General features: G+C 39.6%; 1 protein-coding gene across 3 annotated transcripts in view; it reads right to left on the reverse strand.

Moving 5' to 3' along the window:
* Positions 1-1,430: 1,430 nt before the first annotated feature.
* The window catches only part of LOC119647034 (protein dopey-1 homolog), a 106,006-nt gene continuing 86,330 nt past the window's right edge, over positions 1,431-21,106 (reverse strand). For 2 of the 3 annotated variants that reach the window (XM_038047779.1, XM_038047776.1), the window contains exons 7-19: positions 18,775-19,633; positions 18,516-18,624; positions 17,366-18,450; positions 17,097-17,308; positions 16,382-17,002; positions 15,435-16,292; positions 3,878-5,074; positions 3,605-3,790; positions 3,247-3,547; positions 2,987-3,182; positions 2,895-2,906; positions 2,393-2,720; positions 1,431-2,266 (exon numbers count right to left, since the gene is read on the reverse strand). In XM_038047779.1, the coding sequence (XP_037903707.1) occupies positions 2,051-2,266; positions 2,393-2,720; positions 2,895-2,906; positions 2,987-3,182; positions 3,247-3,547; positions 3,605-3,790; positions 3,878-5,074; positions 15,435-16,292; positions 16,382-17,002; positions 17,097-17,308; positions 17,366-18,450; positions 18,516-18,624; positions 18,775-19,633 (6,180 nt within the window). In that variant the 3' untranslated portion in view covers positions 1,431-2,050. The remainder of the gene's footprint in view (positions 2,267-2,392; positions 2,721-2,894; positions 2,907-2,986; positions 3,183-3,246; positions 3,548-3,604; positions 3,791-3,877; positions 5,075-15,434; positions 16,293-16,381; positions 17,003-17,096; positions 17,309-17,365; positions 18,451-18,515; positions 18,625-18,774; positions 19,634-21,106) is intronic. The other variant, XM_038047777.1, reaches the window with a different exon arrangement.

Below are 21,106 nucleotides of genomic sequence, written 5' to 3' on the forward strand. Positions count from 1 at the left end.
ATTCTAAGACTTAAAGAAATGCAGGTTCCACCATTGACCCCGGTACGAGTCAAACATAAATCAGATTAGACAGTTTCACGACCTCGCCAATTCACTCATTTCAATGTCGGCGATGGTAAAATTTTCATATGCCGTATGCATCGAATCATTGCCACAAGTTCCCATTCGCCAAGCCAGAAACAAAACGTTGGGATTAAATACAATAGTATATAGCAAAGGGTCAACCATCATTTTGCAATATTAGGAAATTATTATGTTAAAATTTGAAATATTTAAATGGAAATTTGTTTTAGAATTTTAGCGAAAGGTACAAACTAGTAGAATGTTATAGATAAAATAAAATTGATCATTTTAAAAATCAAATTTGTAATATAAGTGAATGATGCTAACACGTAAGAAAACGAAGAAATGTTGCATATCAGAGAATACACTCCTTCATCAGATTATCACTGGACAAGGTGAATGAAATGTTGCACATGCTACAAAGCTGCTGACGCTACAACAGCTCTGCAGAAGCTGCGGGACTCTGTGGCGAGACCATCAAACCCAGCGGCTTTTCTTCTCTTAGGCAGTTTGATGGTTTGCAAGTTCTTTCGGGACGCGGTTTATGATACTGATATCATTGCTTTCCTGACTAGCGCAATTATAAAGTCGCGTTCAAATCGGCGCACATTACAATTTCATAAATTTCTCACACTATAGGAGTTCGAGCGCGTCCCCACCACTCCTAGCGATCAACAATCACTTTCACGATTCCACAGTCAGGCTTGGCAACCTGAATAACGCCCGAAAAAAGGTTGCGGTCGAACGCTTATCAACATTCCATCTACTTTCCGATCAGCCAAATGTTTCCGTCACTGGCGAACGACAGCTCAATCATGTAAGTGAGCGGTGTTGAACTTGAATGTGAAACTCTCCAACCTTGCGAAAGGCAGAAGCGAAGACAAGCGACTTTCCGTTGCTGATCCCTTTTGATGTCAGCGTTCTTCTTGTTAGGCACATCCAGAAGACAACTCCTAAGTAAACTGCTGATCATGTCAGATCAGATTGACTTCCCATATATTGCTGATCAGTTGAAACCCAACTGGACTACATTCGATTGCTAGCGGAAAGCGTCCTTCTCCTCTGTGTCTGTGCATCCGTGCCTGGTCCGGAGCAGCCTCTAAGTAATAAAGGTGTACCTGACTTTAGACACTATAATAGCACAATGTTACAAGAGGGAGAGGGAGAACTTAAAACGCTGGGGCTCTTGTTCTGGTTGGAGAAAGCGAGCATTGATGGGGTCCTTGACATGGCTGCATACATTCCAAAAATCAACTCGTGTTCTAGTACCATAGTTGAAAGTTGTAACTGATAAATCCATCCGTCGTCCGTCGCAGGCATGGATAACATTTGATTGCATTGACAAAAAGGAAAATAAACACCGACAGTTTAGTATGCATTATTTGTTTATTAACGCTAACCTAAAAATTATTCTTTGAAAAAGAAAAAAAAACATTTTCATTTAACATAACATATAAATATTTCTCTACGGTAAATTTACATCATATAACAAAAAATATTTGTCACTTCTCTAATTCCGATACATTTATGTACATACAACGCTCAATTGGTACGTTCTCGAAAACATAATACAAAGCAAGATCAAACTAAAACTAGAACAATGCGATAAAGGAATATCATGAGCTAATTCGTGAGAAAAAAGAACAAGTCAATTGAAAAATTCGGTCTAACTACATTTTATTTAGAATTTTCTCCAAAATGCACAAAATTCGCTTCTGCTGACACGTGACCATTCAGAAATTGAAAATTACGAAATATTTGATGTATTCAAAGAAATTGCACAGAAAATACTACTTCCGTTTCTCGAGTTGTGATTTCCACTTACTTAGAGATATCGGTTAAATTGTACAAGAATTCGTAATGTGTTGAGATGTGAGGTGAATTCGAGTGCACGCGTACCTTAAAATCACACATAATAAGGGGCCGAGGACGATGTAGATAGTGCCGATGAGCACTTCGTGGTGTTGGTTCCTCCGATTGCCGACTTTCATCTTGAAGTTGAGGTCATTTTCTCTAGAAAATCGCTGGCTAAGACGCTTTCAATTTCTGCTAAGCAATTCGCCACCTCTTTATCACAGTCGGCAAAGTTCATAGGACTAGCCGACATGACACTGAGCGTTGAGAAGAAACCGTACAGATCTTGCAAACTAGTTATTTGTTGGCAGGTGAGCACAAGGTGTGTGCCCTTCTTGTTCTCTGATTTCTGTAGGAAAAATGAAGAAGAGACAATTAGGGGATTATTTCTCCTTATAATTGAAAATATTGATGAGTTTGAAGCATCAGCAGAAATTAACCGTGCCATTTTTAATTTAACACTATTTAATCTTACCGGCGAGTGAACAGCGTATTTCAAATCCATCAACCGAGCAATTCGCCGAACATGTGGCACGTAGCCCGAACAACTGTACAACTGGACTTCTTCCATATGACCATTAGTAACTATCTTTTCTTCGGGTGCATCGAATTCGGTGCCAACAAACGCCCACCTGTACATTTGAAAGTGTGGCAAATTTGTTGCAGGCAACACGCATCCCAGCTCCAGCAACTTCGAGGCTTCTAGCTGCACGTTTCGCCAACAAGCCAGATGATTCAATGAGGAGATTCCATTTCCTGTGTTCACTGACCATGACACATCGATACCAGAGAGACGTAATTGACTAGATAAAGAAATGTATAAAATCATCTTTTCGAATCAATAAACAGAAAACATTTTGAGAATTACGAAATTGAACTTGAAAGAAAAATTTGCTTAAGTGAATTTCGACTATCCAATTATTTGTGCAAATTCTAAAGATTCAAACCAAAAAAATCTATGGCGATCAATGCCTAACCTGCCAGAATTCCTTTGGGATGTGTGTTAGGAATAAAGACAATCGATTAGCTTCCAATCTCCCACAAATTACACACGCTGCAAAACACTTACCTCAATTCATCCGATTCTGTTTTAAGCTCTTCTTCGATTGCTAGGAAAACTTGAACCATTTCAGCAATTATAATTGGCCACAATGACGTAACGTGGTCAGGCGACATTCTCAACAAAAGAACACGGAAAAACAGAAAAACTGCAGCCTGCACTGATGGAACTACTGACGGCAAGCGGAGGCTGTTAGCAAGTTGTTCTGGAGAATTAGAAGAAAATTAACAAAAACTGAGAAATTTAACATGAAAAATTTACTTCATTACCTAAAATCTCGGGCATGTACTTATGGTATTGATCCAATTCACTACAGAATATAACAAAAGCTAGTCGCTTCAAAAGCATAGCGCGTTGTTCATACTCCTGCTCCCGTGATGCGAAGATGTTCAAACTGCCTGTTTGAGCCAATGAAATTCGACTCATCAATTCTCTAAATGTGGTATTGTCATAGGTCATTAAACTATCCAAGATTTGCTTCCAAAATGGCAAGCAAGAAATGTCCATTTGAAAGAAGGAGGGATCCAAGAGCAAATCCAAGACATCTTTCCGCCATGCTTTCCGCGTGTACTGAATAAATGGCATTTATGTATATTAACTTGCAACCCAAGATAAATTTCATTTTACCTGATAACCACTCAAACTGGCCAGCAGGTTTGAACAAGCATAAAATGAGGGAATGTTGCGAATAGTATGATTCTTCAAGTAAGGCGTAATGTTGTACATCAACGTGGTGATTATAGTCACGACCTTGTCCTTCTCTTGAGAACCATACGCGACGTCCAAAAGGTTTGCTAATACCGCCGCTAGCATCTAAAATAGTGTCGAAAGGATATGTTTTCAAATGAATACAATTAATTGCTCCCCGTCTAAGCGGTTTGGTAGATTAATATAATTTACCGATTGTGCTTGCACGCAATACTGTTGATTTCCTGTTAGATCGCGTACACTTCCGTCGGGGGTTGCAGGTGAAATATCCTCTTTAACGGCTAGATTCCTTCGTAACCAAGTAGTTTGTTCTAAGCAAGCACCGGCCACATTTGACAACGCTTCCACGAGACGAGACGTCACATCATGTAAATCCTTTAGGTCCTTCTTGTCTTGGAATGGCATTTGAGGACACCGCTGCACAAATTCGTTGAGTAACATTAATAGGACGAATTGTGCGGGTGGCGGCAGACTGATACCATCTCGTAACAGGGTCAACAACGGACTCCACGAATCGGCTAACTGGGGCGCTGGGGCACTTTTCATGTAGAAATAAAACAATTCCAGTGCACTGACCTCCACACTTAATCCCGCCGGCGGGTGATGAATTGGAGGTGGCGACTTGACGACCTGATGCAAAGTTTGTACAAACGAGTCCATCGGCATTACTCGGATGCTCGATACCAATTTCACGAGACTCAGCTGTTCTGTGCTAGCGTGTGGGAGGTAGTTTTTCACATTTTGGTCTGACGAAGAATTTTTTCGTTCATTTTGTTTCCGTTCTTGTTCTCTACGGTAAATATCTCCGCGTTCTTGCCATGTGACAGAGACTGCTGCTAGGAAGTTTGCACCATGATGTAGAGAAATTGGACTGAGGAACTCCATAAGTTGCTGTTTCACCTGTCTAACTTGACCTAAGTCACTATCCCAAATTGCCGCTACGCTAGCAACTATTCTTGCTAGATGACTTAAAACGGCATTCCTGGCGGCGAGTTGTTGTGGATTTTTCGTTTGACTTTCCGTCGATGATTGAGATGATAAAAACGAATGTACAATGTTGTTCAGCAGTTGTCCGGTATTTGAACTTTGTACTGAGGCACTTGTTTGAGGGTAAGCTTGACTGAATAAATGTGAGAGCGTGGTTTGCTGCGTATTATCCAGAAGACAATAATGACACAAGGTTGTGATTGATTCTAGCAATGAGACTACATAGTCAGGTGGAAAATTACATTGTTGCTTCAGGGTAAGTCCAGATATTTTATCGATATTATTGCACAATTGATGAACTACACTTATAACTATATTGGCTAAGCTGCCAAAGCTGAAGCAATTAAGAGATGATGTTACTAAATCCGTCCAGTTACGATGTAGATGGCGTAAATGATCGGCCTGGAAAATGAAATGTCGAAAAATTAATGAAAAATTCATCATCCAAAGATTAAAGTGGTGAGCAAAATTTTGGAGCAAGTAATCATGTTGCTGCCCCTCTCAATAAGGAAAAGATGAGCAGCATCACTGTAAATGATAGCAGACCGTTTCTATTTTAATGCATTTGTATATATAAATCACTGAAATGATGATCCCATGACAACTACGGTTTCACGTTTCTCGCAAGAAATATTCTATAACGACGAACAAATGTCTCTAAATAGTATTATTCACATCGTCCAACGAAACTTCAAGTCGGTGTAATTGGTAGTTGAGATGAACCGCAAACGACTGTTATCCATTATATATTCAAACAAGTCGGAATACCGGAAGCTCGCGCTTCGGGTATAAAGGTTTTGTGTTCATCTTATGGAAGAAACTTCAACGCACATTTTTCTGTCCGTATAGCTACAAATCCAACATAATCCTTCATATTTTTCCAAACTACGAGAAATACGTACATATTGCAGCCATAGATATCACGCTCACCCTAAACAAACAAACTGCCTATTACCGAATACTGTACACATATATGCACGTATATAAATGGATCGTACCCATATTTCCGATTTACTTCTTATATCTATTTGAATTAGGCACTACCCGCAAAGTTCATTAGCACGCATATATTATATACCTACATACACACATGTCTGGCTGACAAATAACTAAAAAACTAAAACAAAATAATTCTCTGGGACCCAATTCATAAGAACTCATTTCGTTGTGGTACTGACGAATTGATATGTCATGATGACGTCATGCAGGCTGTAGAGTGCACGAAATTCACGAAAAATTGTAAAGTTTCACCCCCTATAACTTTGTTAATAATTGTTGGATTTTCTTCAAACTTGACCAAACTGTGCATTATATTCTTCGTTACAGGCATGCCAGATTTTGTACTTCTGGGATGAACATAAGGGGGGGTGCCGGGTAAATTTCTAAAATGTGGAAATATACTATTATTAACTTTATTTGTGTATATATCGGAACCGGATATATTTTGAGGCCTAGATTTCGTAGAGATGCACCATTTTGATTTTTTTCAGATTTTTCGGTTGGATAGGTTCTGAGAACGAGACCTGTTACACTCTTTGTCGGTCATATTTTGAACCCTCACTCCCCTATGTTTCATCTAATATCAAATATTGAACCAGGTTCGAAAAGTACTAATTGAGACCTTTCATTTGATACCCTACATGGCTACATTCTGTGAAAAAAAAATTTGCACCCTACATTCACATGTATGGGGAGCCCCCCCTTAAACTTAACACAAGATGGCGCCACTTACTGCATGTAAAGGGATCACCAGATTACATACTCTCACCAATTTTCGTGACAATCGGTCCAGCCGTTTCCGAATAAATCGGGTGTGACAGACAGACAGACAGACAGACAGACAGACAGACAGACAGACAGACGGACAGACGGACAGACAGACACCGTCTCGATTCTAATAAGGTTTTGTTTCACACAAAACCTTAAAAAGCATGGATGACCTTAATCTCTTAAGTGGCAATTGTTTGACTTCCAATACAATTGATTACGGTTTAGGGTATCTGCTCGATGTTTTCCTTGATTACTTGAATACTTCCATTTGCTAGCTTTCAGTAACCTCTCTCAACATCGCTATATCTTGGACATCTTTCCAAAAGCTTAGTAGGGGCCGTATGCACTGCCAGATTCAAAAATTTTATAAATAGGTCTCAGGATGAAAACGTTGATTGATACGATCGAGCGTAAAACCTAAGAAACGCCTGTTCAACCAACACCAACAGCTCCACTACCAAACCCTATCTTCACCTGCACATATTGATCGCTGGGAGTTCTTTCCTAATGAAAAACTGCGAAGAAAGGTGTCTAGTCTCACCCCCAAAAATGAGAAGGCGGCTAAAAGTATCAAGAGTCCCCTGAATGTTCGCTTTACATTCTGGGTCTAGGCGGAGTGAAATAGTGGAACTTGAGAGAGTACTCCTCTCTGTCTAACGACACTGTGCTTTTGCACCCTTGAAAGCCAAGTGGTAGCAGATCCGAATCCGATGTCGGAATGTTTCTGACGGCTACTTGGGATCGGGTTCCTCACAGGGTCTTAACTGCAAGATTCTGGTCTACAGTGCTAAAAACGGAGATTTCCGATATAATGGAGAAAGATGTTTTCTATGAGCAATTACATGCAGTTCAGGAGCTTCTAAAGGTGACATTGTGACCGTAATGTGTGAATTGAATGCTAAGCTGGACTCTAAAAATACCTTGCCCGAACATATGATGGTGACCAGTGGCGTTGCCTCATTAGAAGCAAGAAAAACATTGCTTCCAATACGTAATTAAGAAAAATACAGTGACAGAAAAATAACAGAGGAAACTACTGTAAAAATGATAATACGGCTCAAAATTGTGGTTCTTAACGGCAATTTGGCAGAACAAGAGCAAATCAACAACAGAAAATGCCCTGTTGGCAATACACATTCTTTGAGAACCATTTTAAAATCTGCCTCTATGACGGTCCATTCAAATTCATTTCGTTGTCGATCGTTCATCACAAATTCAAAAATTGTATGGAGCCAATGGAATGAACTATGATAAATTCTTATGGATATGTTTTCAGATTTGTCTCCAGAGCAGCAGAATTGGTTGCTGATGAATAGTGTAAATATTTATTTATGTATTTTATAGTATTAATCCCCCCCCCCTTGCCATAAAGTCAGTTGGGTTTAAACTGATTTAGTAGTTGTCTTTTGGGGTTGGAGAGTTGCGATCCCCCATGTCCAACAACAACCGCTTATTTGTTCCAGTTGTCGGTCGACAGTAGGAGGGTTATTTTGCCAATGTGAAGTTAGATACCCTCAGTAACTTTTCCCGGAGGATACGTAGGCTGTCGCCACGTCCAAAAGGCATCAAAAAATCTGACTGACTGTGCAAACATGTAACCGGATCAACGAACGAAAAGGATTGAAGGCTCTATTGATCGCTGCGAATAATTTAAAAATGCAGTTATCCTAACAACATCTAATTGTGACTATTCTATGCTAACGATTTTGGGATAGCACATAGAAAGTGATTACCACTGCTACACAGGAGCTCCAAGCTTCCAACACTTGTCTGCGACGTGTTAACGAGATGCCTGATATTATTTCAAACAAAGAACTTGGTCGAGGCACAGGTCAGTTACCCGTTGACGAATTGATCAGAAGGCGGCAGTTGCAGTGCATAGGCCATATATTAAGACTCCACCATACAGTGGTATCGATTCTCCCAAGATTTCCGACGAGTAGGTCACTCCAGGAGTACTTGACGCAGAACAATAGAGAAGAGGCCTATGATTTTCGAGAAGTTCTGGAAGAAGTTGAAGCGCATTTCAGCGGACTGCGCACGATGACGCGTGGGAGTAGTCGATGCGCTATACCCTACCAAAGGTAAATGGTAACCATATATTAACTTCCACACCTCTACAAAGGAGACTACAGAGCAGAAGAAGGATACCTTCTACCAGTGGAAGGAACCTTCGAAGTCTGCCAAAGGTATGATATCAAAATTATACTTAGAAATTTTAACAGCCAAGTAAAGACGGAGCCCTATTCAGGCGATAGCTTGGCTCCCACAGCTTACATAGAAAAAACAATGATAGCGACTGTAAATTATTAAATTAGTAATGTCACATGAAATGGTTGGTTGAAATACCTGATTTGCGCGGAAGGGGTCACATGAACAAACATGAGGCCATGGGGCCTGACCCGACCACTTTCAACCAAATAGCCCACGCCACATATAGGGGCAGCAATATAAACTCAGATCAGTATCTCGTTGGCATGGGCGCTTCGGGTACGAATAACAACCCCACCTCTAACCCCCTGAAAATCAATTACAGAAGGCATCTATAGCAAAACCTTTTGTAAAACATATAAGGAGGAAATGGATGCCACAATAGCCGCACCTAATAGATGTTCTGGAAAAAAAGCATCGATAAATAGTCTTCACAACCACCTGAAGAAAGTTATCGTTGGTGTGAACGCAAAAAAAGTCGAAACGACTGGTTCGACGATACATGCAAGCTAGCAACGAAATGGAAGAATCGTGCATACCGCCTAATGCAAGCCTTTCAAAAGACGCAGGCGCGCCCAGAGACCTACCATGAAACACTGTCGGACGGAAAAGTGACTTCACAGGCAGAAAAACGGAGCCAGGGACAACCAACAGGTCTTTGGACTCAAGAGATACGGGGAGCAACTGCGACAAGCGCGGAAGTTTCACCAACAACTCAGTAGAATGAAGCCATATATGTACATTTCGATGCTCATCCTACCGAGTCAAAGAGGGAAATCTAATTTCCGACTGTATCGGCATATGAGAGTGAAATGTAGAGTATTGTGTTAAAATACTGAACCACGAAAATATCGACCAGTTGGAGGTCGCGGCAATTCAATGCGACGAACGAATGCAACCACCACCAAGCACCGGTTCATCAACTTATGGCCAAGGTTTAGGACAGCAAATCAATGCCCGATGCCTGGCAACCGGGTATCAATTGTCCCATACATAAAAAGGCGGACAGCATGCAGTGCAGCAATTATAGAGCTATCACGTTATGCCGAATAAACCCATATAACCAGATCATAATTGGCTTCACTCCAGTGCGAAAATTGATGAAAAACTATTGGAATATGGCCGCCATCAGTTAAAGCAATCCTCCCTTGACTTCAAGGCCGCCAATGATAGCTTCCCCAGTGCAAAACTCTATATGCCCATGAGAGAATTCGGTATCCCAACTAAATACATAAAACTGACTAGGCTGAATCTGACCAATGTGTGAGGCTAGATAAATGCGACAGAATCACTCTAGATACTTTTCACAATCAACAATGGTTCAAGACAAGGGGATCATGCATTCTTTTTAACCTGGCCCTGGAAAAAGTGATCTGCGAGGCTGATGATAATGCGAAAGGCACCATTCCCTTTAAGGCCACCCAATTACTGGTCTATGCTTATGATATTGACAATATGGAAAGGTTAACCAAAGATGTATAATCTGGCTTCATCCAGATCGCCAAGACCACGCGAGGTCTTGGCCTGCACATAAATGAAGACAAAACGGAACGCATAGTAGCAATGTCAACACCAAAAAGGAAACAAGTCAGAATACTGAAAACTGGTGCTTCAGGTCTAAAGGGGTTTTGTTCAAAACCCAAAATATTCCTTCATATTTTTTTAAACTACAATATATTACAGACGTAAATATTATGCTCACCCTAAACAAACAAACATTACCTATTATCGGAAACTATACTTGTACATGTACGTATATAAATTGATCGTACGCATATTTCCGATTTACTTTGTGCACAAACACGTACATATGACATATACAGTACATATATTGAATACCGCTTATTCAATGTACAAAATATATCTATCTGAATTAGGCATTGATTTGTTATGATGACGTCATACACGTTTTAGAATGCACGAAATAAAGATCAAATGTAAAAGTTTTACCTTCTACAACTTTCTTAATAATAGTTGGATTTCCTTTAAACTTTGTTATTTCTTATATCACCGCCACACTGCACTTCTAGCATGAATTTAAGCGAGGTTTCCAACTAGGTTTCTAAAATATAGCAATATACTAATTATTAATTTCATTTGTGCGGATATCGGATCGAGATGTGCTTTGAGGCCTAGATTTGCCTCATTCCCCTACGTTCTACGCAATATCAAATATGGGACCAGTTTCGAAAAGTTCTAATCCAGATACCCCGCTTAAACTAAACATAAAATGGCACCACCTGCTATATGTAAAGGGATTCACAGACAACATGTTCTCACCAAATTTCGTGACAATCGGCTTAACCGTCTTCGAATAAATCGATTGCGACAGACAGACCGACGGACTGACAGACGTCAAATCGATTCTAATAAGATTTTGATTCACAAAAATGACATCAAATAGTACTGGTCAACAGAAACCAATAAAGAGAAGAGAATAAAACTTTGAAATCATTGATAACTTTTCCTATCTAGGTTTGAAAGTCACAACTGATATCAGCTATGATGACGAAATCCGCACACGGTTGTTGGCATCCAACAGAGATAATTGCAGTTTACAAAAACTATTCGGCTCACCACAGGGTCATCGAATGTCAATGGTGTAGGCCAGTACCCCAGAACGCTTTTAGGGTTATCGAATTGGTGGAGCTCGGCGCAAATCCGGGATGTCTGGAGTTTCCTTAATAAGACAGGCCTAGTCCGGGCACCGATTTTTGCGCCATTGACTTATCATCATCATGAGAGAAGATTTGAGATATGCGATGATCGCTATCTGGACAATACGGACTTGGTGTGAAGAAATTGAAGACTGGAATAGTAGGAAGCAGTAAGCTCCAATTGACACATTGGGTTGGGCGAAAAAGTTACATAGAACATTATTTGAAATACAATCGATAACCGATAGAGAGAGGGGAAAGAGGGTTAAATACATTTACGCGAAATTGATCCATAGACATGACTATGTGTCGACATGACTTTCTAGCAATGTACTTTAAATCTCCTCAAGAATCCCTGGAAAGGCTAGCCAACAACTTAACTATTCTACAAAATCCGCTGGTATTGATGGGAAAATGCCATCTTTTGCCTTTTTCACATACTTAGCATGTCCGCAGTATTTACGTCAATCGTCTTCGAAGTTTTAGGACAGGGTACCCTCATAATGTATTATTTAACAAGTCGGGAAACCGGAAATAAGACGCTTCAGGTATGAAAGGTATTGTGTATTTCTTTTATAAAGACATTTGAGTGTGCATTTGTCCCATTAGTACGTAGCACGTAATATATGTATATATTATGTGAGAATATCCACATTCAGGTAATATTGGCATTCAAAGCCTTGAAGAATATTAGTCTTGAATGCCAAACCTGGTAGGGTTATGCTCTATGTGATGGTTCGTGGTGCTGGGATGAACTTAAGGAGTGTTTTGAAGCCAATTACTAAAAATTATAGTGATATACTATTATTAACTTTATTTGAACAGATATCAATATGAAGTGTATTTCGGAGCCTAGGCGCTATATAGTGGCAGCCGATTGATTTTTTTCAAATTTTTAGGTTGGGTAGTTTCTGAGGATGGATCCGTTAAAAAACGATAACTTTCGACCCCCCGCACTCCTCACCTTTCCAACAAATGTCAAAACTAAGACTGGCTTCGGAAAGTACAAATCGAGACCATTGATTTGATGCCTCACATATTTGATGGAAAAAAAATTACACCCCCTTTTTCATTTATGGGGACCCCCTCCCCCATTAAATTCAATGTAGAGTTGTGTAACTCATTGTATGCGTGAGCGTTCACAGTTCCCACCTTTCCACTAAATTTGGTGTGAATCGCTACAACTGTCTCCGAGAAAAATACGTGTGATGGACAGACAGAAGGACAGACAGACAGTAAACCGCTTTTAATAAGATTTTGTTTCACACAAAACTTTCAACTTTCCGAAGAAGTGAAATATCTGGCAGTTATTCTAGATAAGAAACTATTTTAGAACAAATATTTAGTGGCAAAAATTAACACACAGCCTATGAGCTATGCAAATGGTCTTTGCTTCGACATGGGCAATCAGGCTTCATGTGGCAATCTGAACTTATATACATTATAAAGAAAAACAAGTGTTTTTTAATAGAAACAAATCCGGTGTAGTTACGCATATATCGATATTTTGGGAGGCAGTTGTTCCTTTCCCAGTCAGTGCTTATTACAATCTGATTGTAAAACATAAAATGTTTGGTACTCTAGTTACAGAGAGTAGCATCGCATCCATTACCGATGAATCTTTGATACATAAGCGAATCTAGTATATTCCGTTGGTCGTGGCGTCTAGTACACTAATGTCTAAATACCTAAGGGCTGATACATTCCCCCACCATACAAGCACACTCTCATAGCTTTTCGAAGACCAATGCTACCGAAACCGACGGTCTTGCACATTTTATAGTGCGGACAAATTCTCTGAACAGTTTGTGTATGGAAACATAAAATATTGATAATGAATAGCCTCGGTAACTACTTCACATATAAACCTGGCTATACCATCATTTTCGGTGACTTCAATCGTCATATTATCGAAAATTTAAACGACAACCGAAGAAATGAGTGTAAAGGGATGGCGAAAGTATCGTGAATTTTGCCGAAACTTACACATACTAAACCGGTGTCACACTTCCCCTTTTTATAGTGGAAATAGTAAGATGCAAAGCCACAATATTCTTATTAGACGCCACCACTTTCTAACAGTCTCCGCAAAATCAATGCACCTTAACATCACGATGAAAGTTTGTAGAATTCTGTAACTTTTATTGCTTCGTCATCGGTGGTACACTGTTCGAGTACAGGAGCTGCCACAAAGTCAGTTAAGTTTGGACTGACCAGCAATAAACATCTTACCAGGTGCACCGTATCACCGTCAGCAGTAGCATTTGTGCTAACATCGGCCTCGAAAGGGACTATTTCTGATGGTCATTACAATACCTGACTGACTGGAGAGAGGTGTAGGCGAATCGATCAAGGTAGGGAGCTGAGAACTCTGTTGATGGCTCCGAACAAAGGTCAATCCGCTGCGCTGGAACTCCTTTGCCCTACCAGTATACGGCTTGACAAAAGGTATTCCACCATTGTGTTCGTCAGGTGAACAAAAGCTGTCTCAAATAAAAACGATTACGCTATTGGATACTGCATCATGGGAGAGCTTGCAAGTGATTGTTGATACATTTTTCGACGATCTCGTGAAGAGAGCTGGCGGTAGGATTCTCATTCACGATGAGACGTATAACAGTCAATGAAGTTCTGTCTCTTGTAAATGACACGACAAGCCACCCTATCATGCAAATATACAGTCCCTGCTGAATACTGCTTCCACTCATTAGTAATCCCTGGGAATCTGAGATGTGAATGGAGTGGGATGGTTGTTAATATTTCGAAGAAGGACCTCTGTCCTGAAAGTGCGATAATTAGAGCACAGATAAGCACAAATATTAAATTGCTTCACGTATCAGCATAACTTGGACGAAGTGGCGTTCCACACCTGGCGTACTTCGCAGTCGGCTTCGCATCAGCGGCTGTCTCAAACTCAAAATGTATCACAGTGTCCTTCGTCCTGTCACCCCCTATAGTTCTAAGTGCTGGTTCATGTCCGTCACGACGTTATGATTACGTAGGCAATCCGCGACGACGAGAACTTACTAGCTAAGATTGGCTTGCACATCCAAATCGCTGAGAAATGACCCAATAGTAGACCCAAACAGGAATGGCTTGATATGACTCGACTTCGCTTAGAAGAAACCTACAGTTAAGAATAGTAGTAGGCAACCCGATTTAGATGAGTCGACTCCGCTATCGAACGGAAGAAAGATTGCAGAAGCAGAAAAAAACCTCGATTTGGCGTGTGTGCCGAAATTAGATTTCATCCGTTAACGCATCGGCTAACACCTAGCTTGGAAAGATTGATCATATTGAAAAGGTTACCTAACCGCCACTTGGGTTTTTGATTTTTAGGTTGTTCATCAGCTTTGGCAAGGTGCAGCTTTCAAGATATAAGTTCTTAGGAATATGCAATAGTCCTCCAAATACTGTAAAAACATGACTCCTTTTTTTCGGGACAACAACAGTCATTTCCTCTTTCACGCGTTGCAGAATGTCTCAATTTCTCACACATTCAAATTAAGTTGATGCAACAATCCTAAAGAATTCATAGGAGATATATGAAATACGTAAACATAAATGTTATAAAGATTTCGTGAAATTGGACTAGCATTAGACTCAATACGCGGCAGATTCTTTTCCTACCTCTTAAATTGTTTCATGCGGATGAGAAATTTCAATTGACTTCATTTGTAAACATTTTTTTTCTCTGTTTATTACATTGGTGAATTATTTTTTATTACGGCCCACATTGTGCTGTCATTGAGAAGGGGATGTTTCATCATTGATGAAGAACACACGAAAAACAAGGAATTGTGAAAATAAATTTAGCGCTTATTGCTTGCTTGTTCTTTGCCTGTCAGTTGAATGACTGTGCATACCATCAGAGGTGATGGATTCTAGTTGGACGTCATATGTTATCGAATATATGATTGTATTGGAACAGTGGCAAAAAATATGCTTCAGTGATAGCTGCAAACGCTTACAGAATGTCCATCATAAAGTAATACGTTAAGTTGCTGTCAGAAATTTCTTTGGAATTTGAAACTTAAATTAGGTACAATAATTTTCAAGAAGCCGTAGTTCTTTTTTCTCCCAAAAATTCATAAATATATAATAAATTAAAACTGTACACTTACCTGCAATGCACTTAATACTGCCGCCAAGAACATCGGCTGTTGACTTATCAAACTGTTAGGTAAATACTTCACATTGATGACTCCACTTGTCAGGCGCGTGGGGGAATTCGAATTCGTATTTGCTGCTGGCACATTTCCATCTGCGCCACTCTTTCCTGCGGTACTTTCATCGCTTTTCAATAATTTTACTTCGTACTCTAGTTTAATCACAGCCATAAGCAATCGCAACAATTCGACCTGCAACGTTTCCGCATGCAGATTTTCATCCCCCGGACTATTAAATGCGAGGATTTGTTCTGTTAATGTTTGACTTTTCGTTGGCGAAAATGCAAGAACCGATGAATTAACACAATGCAAGATAATTTTTTGCATTTTGCACTTAGCCATTAAATCTGCAATGTAACAAGCTAAGCCCTTCCCCATTCCGCGAACAATTTCAATAAGTTCAATACAAATGAGAGTGAGGAGTTCAATACTGGCTAATTGCACTTTACAGTTCCCTTCAATATCTGCAGAGTTTGGCAGTTTATTCATTTCATTGGAATTCTTTTGGAAGAAGCTACGAGCGTAATATAGGCAAATCGTAACTAACGCTTCCAGATACATGCAACCCCGGTAATTTTGACTGAATTCGGTATTCAAAATGCTCCCGGAGAATCCTTTGCCAAAAATGCTTTTGCGGTGTCGAATGAGTAGATGCTTCAATGTGTCATTTGGAATTGACGTAGTAATAGAGAGGCATAAGAATGTCCTCGTGTCGCAAGCGATTATATTGCGTAATGTTTGGAATGCATATAAAGTTTGTTTTGTGTCATACACATCGAAGTATAAAAGCATGTGTGTATGGAATGGATGTAACTGTAATTGAATTAAAATGAAATAGTTTAAATTAGAACATCTCAATATCATAATATAAAATATAACTAATTTTTAAGGCTGAGTTTTACCTTGTCATAATGACGTTTCCTTTCCTCGGATATTTTTCGTTTCAGATATTTTTTGCCATTCCCATCCATCGATACATTTTGTCTTAGTATCTCAACATTTTGCTTACTCTTCTCCAATGCCTCTTTATCCAATAAGCTCAGAGATTTCTTCCTCGCATCCAGCTCTTCTTTGTTCGAGATATTCTCCTCAGTTTTAGGTTTCTCATCAAACACTTCGCTTTCATTCTCGCTATTCGAATAATTAGAATCTGAAATTCCAATTCCTTCGTTGAGACTTCTATCTAAAGTTATCACACTGCCGTTGCTATCTGTCGAAGCCTTTGAAATGCAACTACTACGCTTTTTGTCATTTGACTTCTTACTTTTCTTCGTTTCCTTCAATACATTCTTGATTTTCGCTGGGAGCGGACTTTTCGATTTTAACTTTTTATCACATTTCTCAGCCGCCTGCTCTATTAAGTCGCTAACAAAATGCTCAACAGTTTCTGTGCTGGACGAAGAACTAAAGTATTCATCCGCAGGGTGTGATTCCTCAAACGTTTGAGTTGATGCTAGACTTCCATTACCTTCTAAAGATGAGAGCTCCTGTTTGTCAGTAGTTCCGTTAGATGCCCGATTTAGCTGTAGACCAAAAAAAAATATTAAAGTCAGCAGTTACAAGGAATGTTGTTTTTCAACTGAGATACATTAGAAAGAACCAAAGGTTGCAACTTACGTGGTATGTCTTTCGGTTTTTCGTTCGATCATGCTCAGATAATACCTCAGACACACGTTCGCAATCTCCAACAAACCGTTTGATATCATTTGAAGTTGATATTATTTCCTTTTCAATGCTATTTTCCCGCCTTTCAGATTCAGTTTCTGTCGAACTTTGATCTGAATCACATGATGAACAAAATTCATGCTGAGCCGTGTCTTCATGTCGGTCTAAACAAACAATCATCAAAATATATATCACCAACGATTATACTCTATAATGTATACCTTTCTCACTGTCCTCCATTGTTGGCTGTGTACTTTCGATTTTATTTGGAGCACTACTACTAAGTGACCCTAGCTCCGAATCGCCCGCTTCCACGTCAGATGACAAATCCAAAGGGTTTATTATGAGTCCAATGTTGCTGTCGCTTTCGGTAAGTGAAGCCGTTTTATCACTTACGAAATTGGAGGTTTTGTTTTTGTTTCCCAAAGTTACTCCGAAAAACTTCTTCTGAAGCGATCGAATTGGACTGCGTTTCTTATTATGGGTCGTGTCCATATGATACTTTACAGTTCCGAATTCTGAGCTGATTGCGTAAACATCTCGATCGCTGATAGTATCCATTTCATCATCTATATCGCGGCTAAGCGCTGTATCTGATTGACTTTCATCCATATCTTTCCGAATAAGATGAGCGTGAACAACACCTATTCGCTTTGTGTTTGATGATAAGAGGATTTTATTTAAAGGTTTGAGTACTCGATCTAAATCTCCCCTAAGTAATGACTCCTGCAACCATTTTGTAACAAAGGTCCGGACAGATATATAATACGGCAAGGACAGAATATCTAGTACTCTAAGCAACGTTTTTTCGAAACCTTTGGAAAACTGCTTGTCACGACCTAAATGCCAGAGTAGCTCGAACTTCTTGAAGCTCTTAGATTCGGTTTCACTTAGCTGGACGTTACACGCGATTGTTGTAGGTTCTGTACACATAACGCGAATGTCACCCAGTCGCTCTAATTTGTAACTAGGTAGACGCCTTTTAAGACCACCTGTGTTATTTTCAGAATAGTAACTAACAAGATCATCATCACAAAATTGTTTGTGAGCATTTGACATCCTATTTCCAATCACTGTTTCGACTAGTCCACTTTCGAGACAATTATGGAGTTGGTAAAGAAGTGAGCTCGTCTGCATTGGATCCAAAGTGGGATCGCCCAAGTAGTCCCAAAGAACTGAACAAATAAGTTGGAAAATCCGAGTTTTGTGTTCAATATAACTAACGTGTCCAAATTTCAGCAACGGCAGCATAACAACAAAAGTGACGCCTGGGCTGGTACTGTGCTCAAGTTGAGACTTTAGCAAACTGAAAAATAAACATTTTTGTTTGTAATTCCGTACATAGTGAAAGGGAAATAAACAAGAGTTTACCTAATCAGATCGAAAAGCGTGGATATTGAAGCGAGTTGCAGTTCTTTATCGTTGCGCGTGTAACAAGAGACGAGAGTCAATACTTTTAGCCAACTAGGAATGTCCAAATCTAGGAAAAGGGGGGTAGTCATTTTGAATTAGTACAAGTTCTTGGGGGTGATTGCAAACAATGAATATACTTCATTTCAGGTTTTCTTATATAAAATTGATTGAGGACTATTCAAATAAAAATTCGACAAAATAGAGAGACAAAACCTACCTCCGTGATGCAGAACTAGATTCTGATTGTAGTTAGGGAATGTCGACATTTCCACCAACAAGTTGGATGCGAGCTTTATGCAATTTCTCGCTTGTTCATTTAACTTTAATGACATTAACTTCCCAACTGCCTTTTCAACTGAATCGTCGAATTGTCTGATTCTCGGTTCACATGAGTCCAATCGTTCAGTGCTCGACACACAATCCTTAAACTCCAGGTCACTTAGATCACTAGTTGATTCCGCCACGATGGATTTGTTCAGCAGCGAATGTAATTGTGCTGTTCTACTCACTAAATTTATTTTTAACGTATCGAAAAGTTTGTCAATTTCTCTCAATCGCTCAATACAGCCGTTTTCATACACGGCTTCATTTTCAAAAATATTGTTAAGTTCATCGGGACTTGAGCTGTCTGACACCCGACTTACTGTTATTGAGCATGAACTTATAAATTGTGGTAAGTTGATTTGCAAGACGTGTCGTGTGAGGTAAACTTCAAAGAATATTTCATATTGTTTTATGCATTTCTCTAAAATGGAATACTCCTGCATTGAAGTTTCCCGTTGAGGAACCGTGACCTCTTTTATTTCATCATCGATTTCAGATCCATTTTCGCCGCCATCGGCTCTACTGGTGGGAGTCTCGGGGGTAAGGGGTGGCAAGGAAGAACTATCCGGTGAGTGAGGTTCACTTTGCTTTGAGTGATCTGAAGAACGCTTATTTTTATGTTCGCGTTTTGGACTAGACTTTAGCTTCATATATGGTGACGTCTTTTTATGTTTCAGCTTCTTCACATTAGTAGGGGTGTCTAGGTCGGAGGAAGATGATGGTATCGTAGGTTGTCCCGTGTCTGGAGCTATCTGAAAAAATCAGAAAACCATGTTTTGGTGTAAAAAACAGGTGCCAGCGCTTATTAGCTTCAAAAAAAGTTTGTTTTCAATTACAAAGAATGCCGATGGGGCGAGAGTGAGTGAAAATGTTTAGAGTAATATAACATATGTAAAAGAAGCTTTTATATATGCTCGGCGACAATAGTAGCACTTTTTTTTTTAATTTAACCGACTGGTATGTTTAATTTAACGTATTTTCCCTAATTACTAATAATCAAAAGCCCTTACAAATATATGCTTTTATGGCGGAGTTGGAGTTGACTGCTTGATTTTAAATCGACATTTCGTCGAAAATAAGAAAATTGCGCTATTATCGCAGAGTGAAGCTGTCTGGATTCCACATCTTATAATCTTTGTAGTTGCACAGTACACATTTTTTATGAAAATAAATTTTTAATATATGTAGTCTTTTGAACTATCAACAATCAAATAAAAAAATCGCTAGGTGTCACGGACTGAAATTAACAATAGGTAAGAGTTGCTTCAACCATCTTTGGTCAAAATCAAATTTTGGCGAGAATAACGCCGAGTAGTCAAACTTATTTTTCATTGTTTTCATTCAGTCTTACTTTGCTTGGTTTAGAATAACTATCACCATTAGGCGCCGTGGATTAAAAATTTTCCAGAGCAAGATTCGAGTAGAAATTTTATGAGCAAATTTACTTTATATATGGTTCTCATAAACCCTTACTTGAGATCCCCTACGCTTCATCTCTGTCAATTCCTGGCAAGGCGCTCAACAACAAATAACTATCGTGATAAAGTGCTCCATACACTCAGCTACTCATCGTCGTGAATGAAGACCTTGTCGTTAATGACCCTCGCGGAACCAGGCTTTCATGAGGTAGTATACGATGGAGAAATGCTATTTTCATCAATTTTTGCTCCCTTATCAATGAAACTCCGCTCGCAGTTAGCAAGGAAGCCCTCAGGCCTTTACGTCTATCGATCCGCCTCCACATTTCCGCAATCAGGCAGGTCTTGTAAAGTCCTTCTGAAACTTGCCCGACAACTCCAGAGACAAAGGTATTTTTAATGGCAGGCAGTATTCTCGGGCGGGTTGTTTAAAGTTTACGACGCCTTGGTAGCAAGAAGATTGCGGAGATGGCCTGTATAGTATTTGGAGGACCGACGCTCTTCTCTCCTGTGAGTAGATGCAGTACCGACATTCAAACGAAGGTAAACGACCATCAGAAGATGGTCCATTACGAAGCCGATGTCACCATCTCTTTCTTACGCATATTCGAAAAAGACTACTATTCATAGCGATTTGGTCGATTTGAATAGATGTTCGTTACCGATCAATCGAAAACGAACTGACTTTTGGCAGACCCCTCTATTTAAGCAGACTGCCACAGATGACGAGGTGATGAATGTTTCAGAAATTCAAAACTTTCCACCATTGCTGTTATGGTAACCAAGAGATTGTCAGAGTCCGCCATG

The sequence above is a fragment of the Hermetia illucens genome, chromosome 1 (assembly GCF_905115235.1).
Source record: "Hermetia illucens chromosome 1, iHerIll2.2.curated.20191125, whole genome shotgun sequence".
Classification (NCBI taxonomy): domain Eukaryota; kingdom Metazoa; phylum Arthropoda; class Insecta; order Diptera; family Stratiomyidae; genus Hermetia; species Hermetia illucens.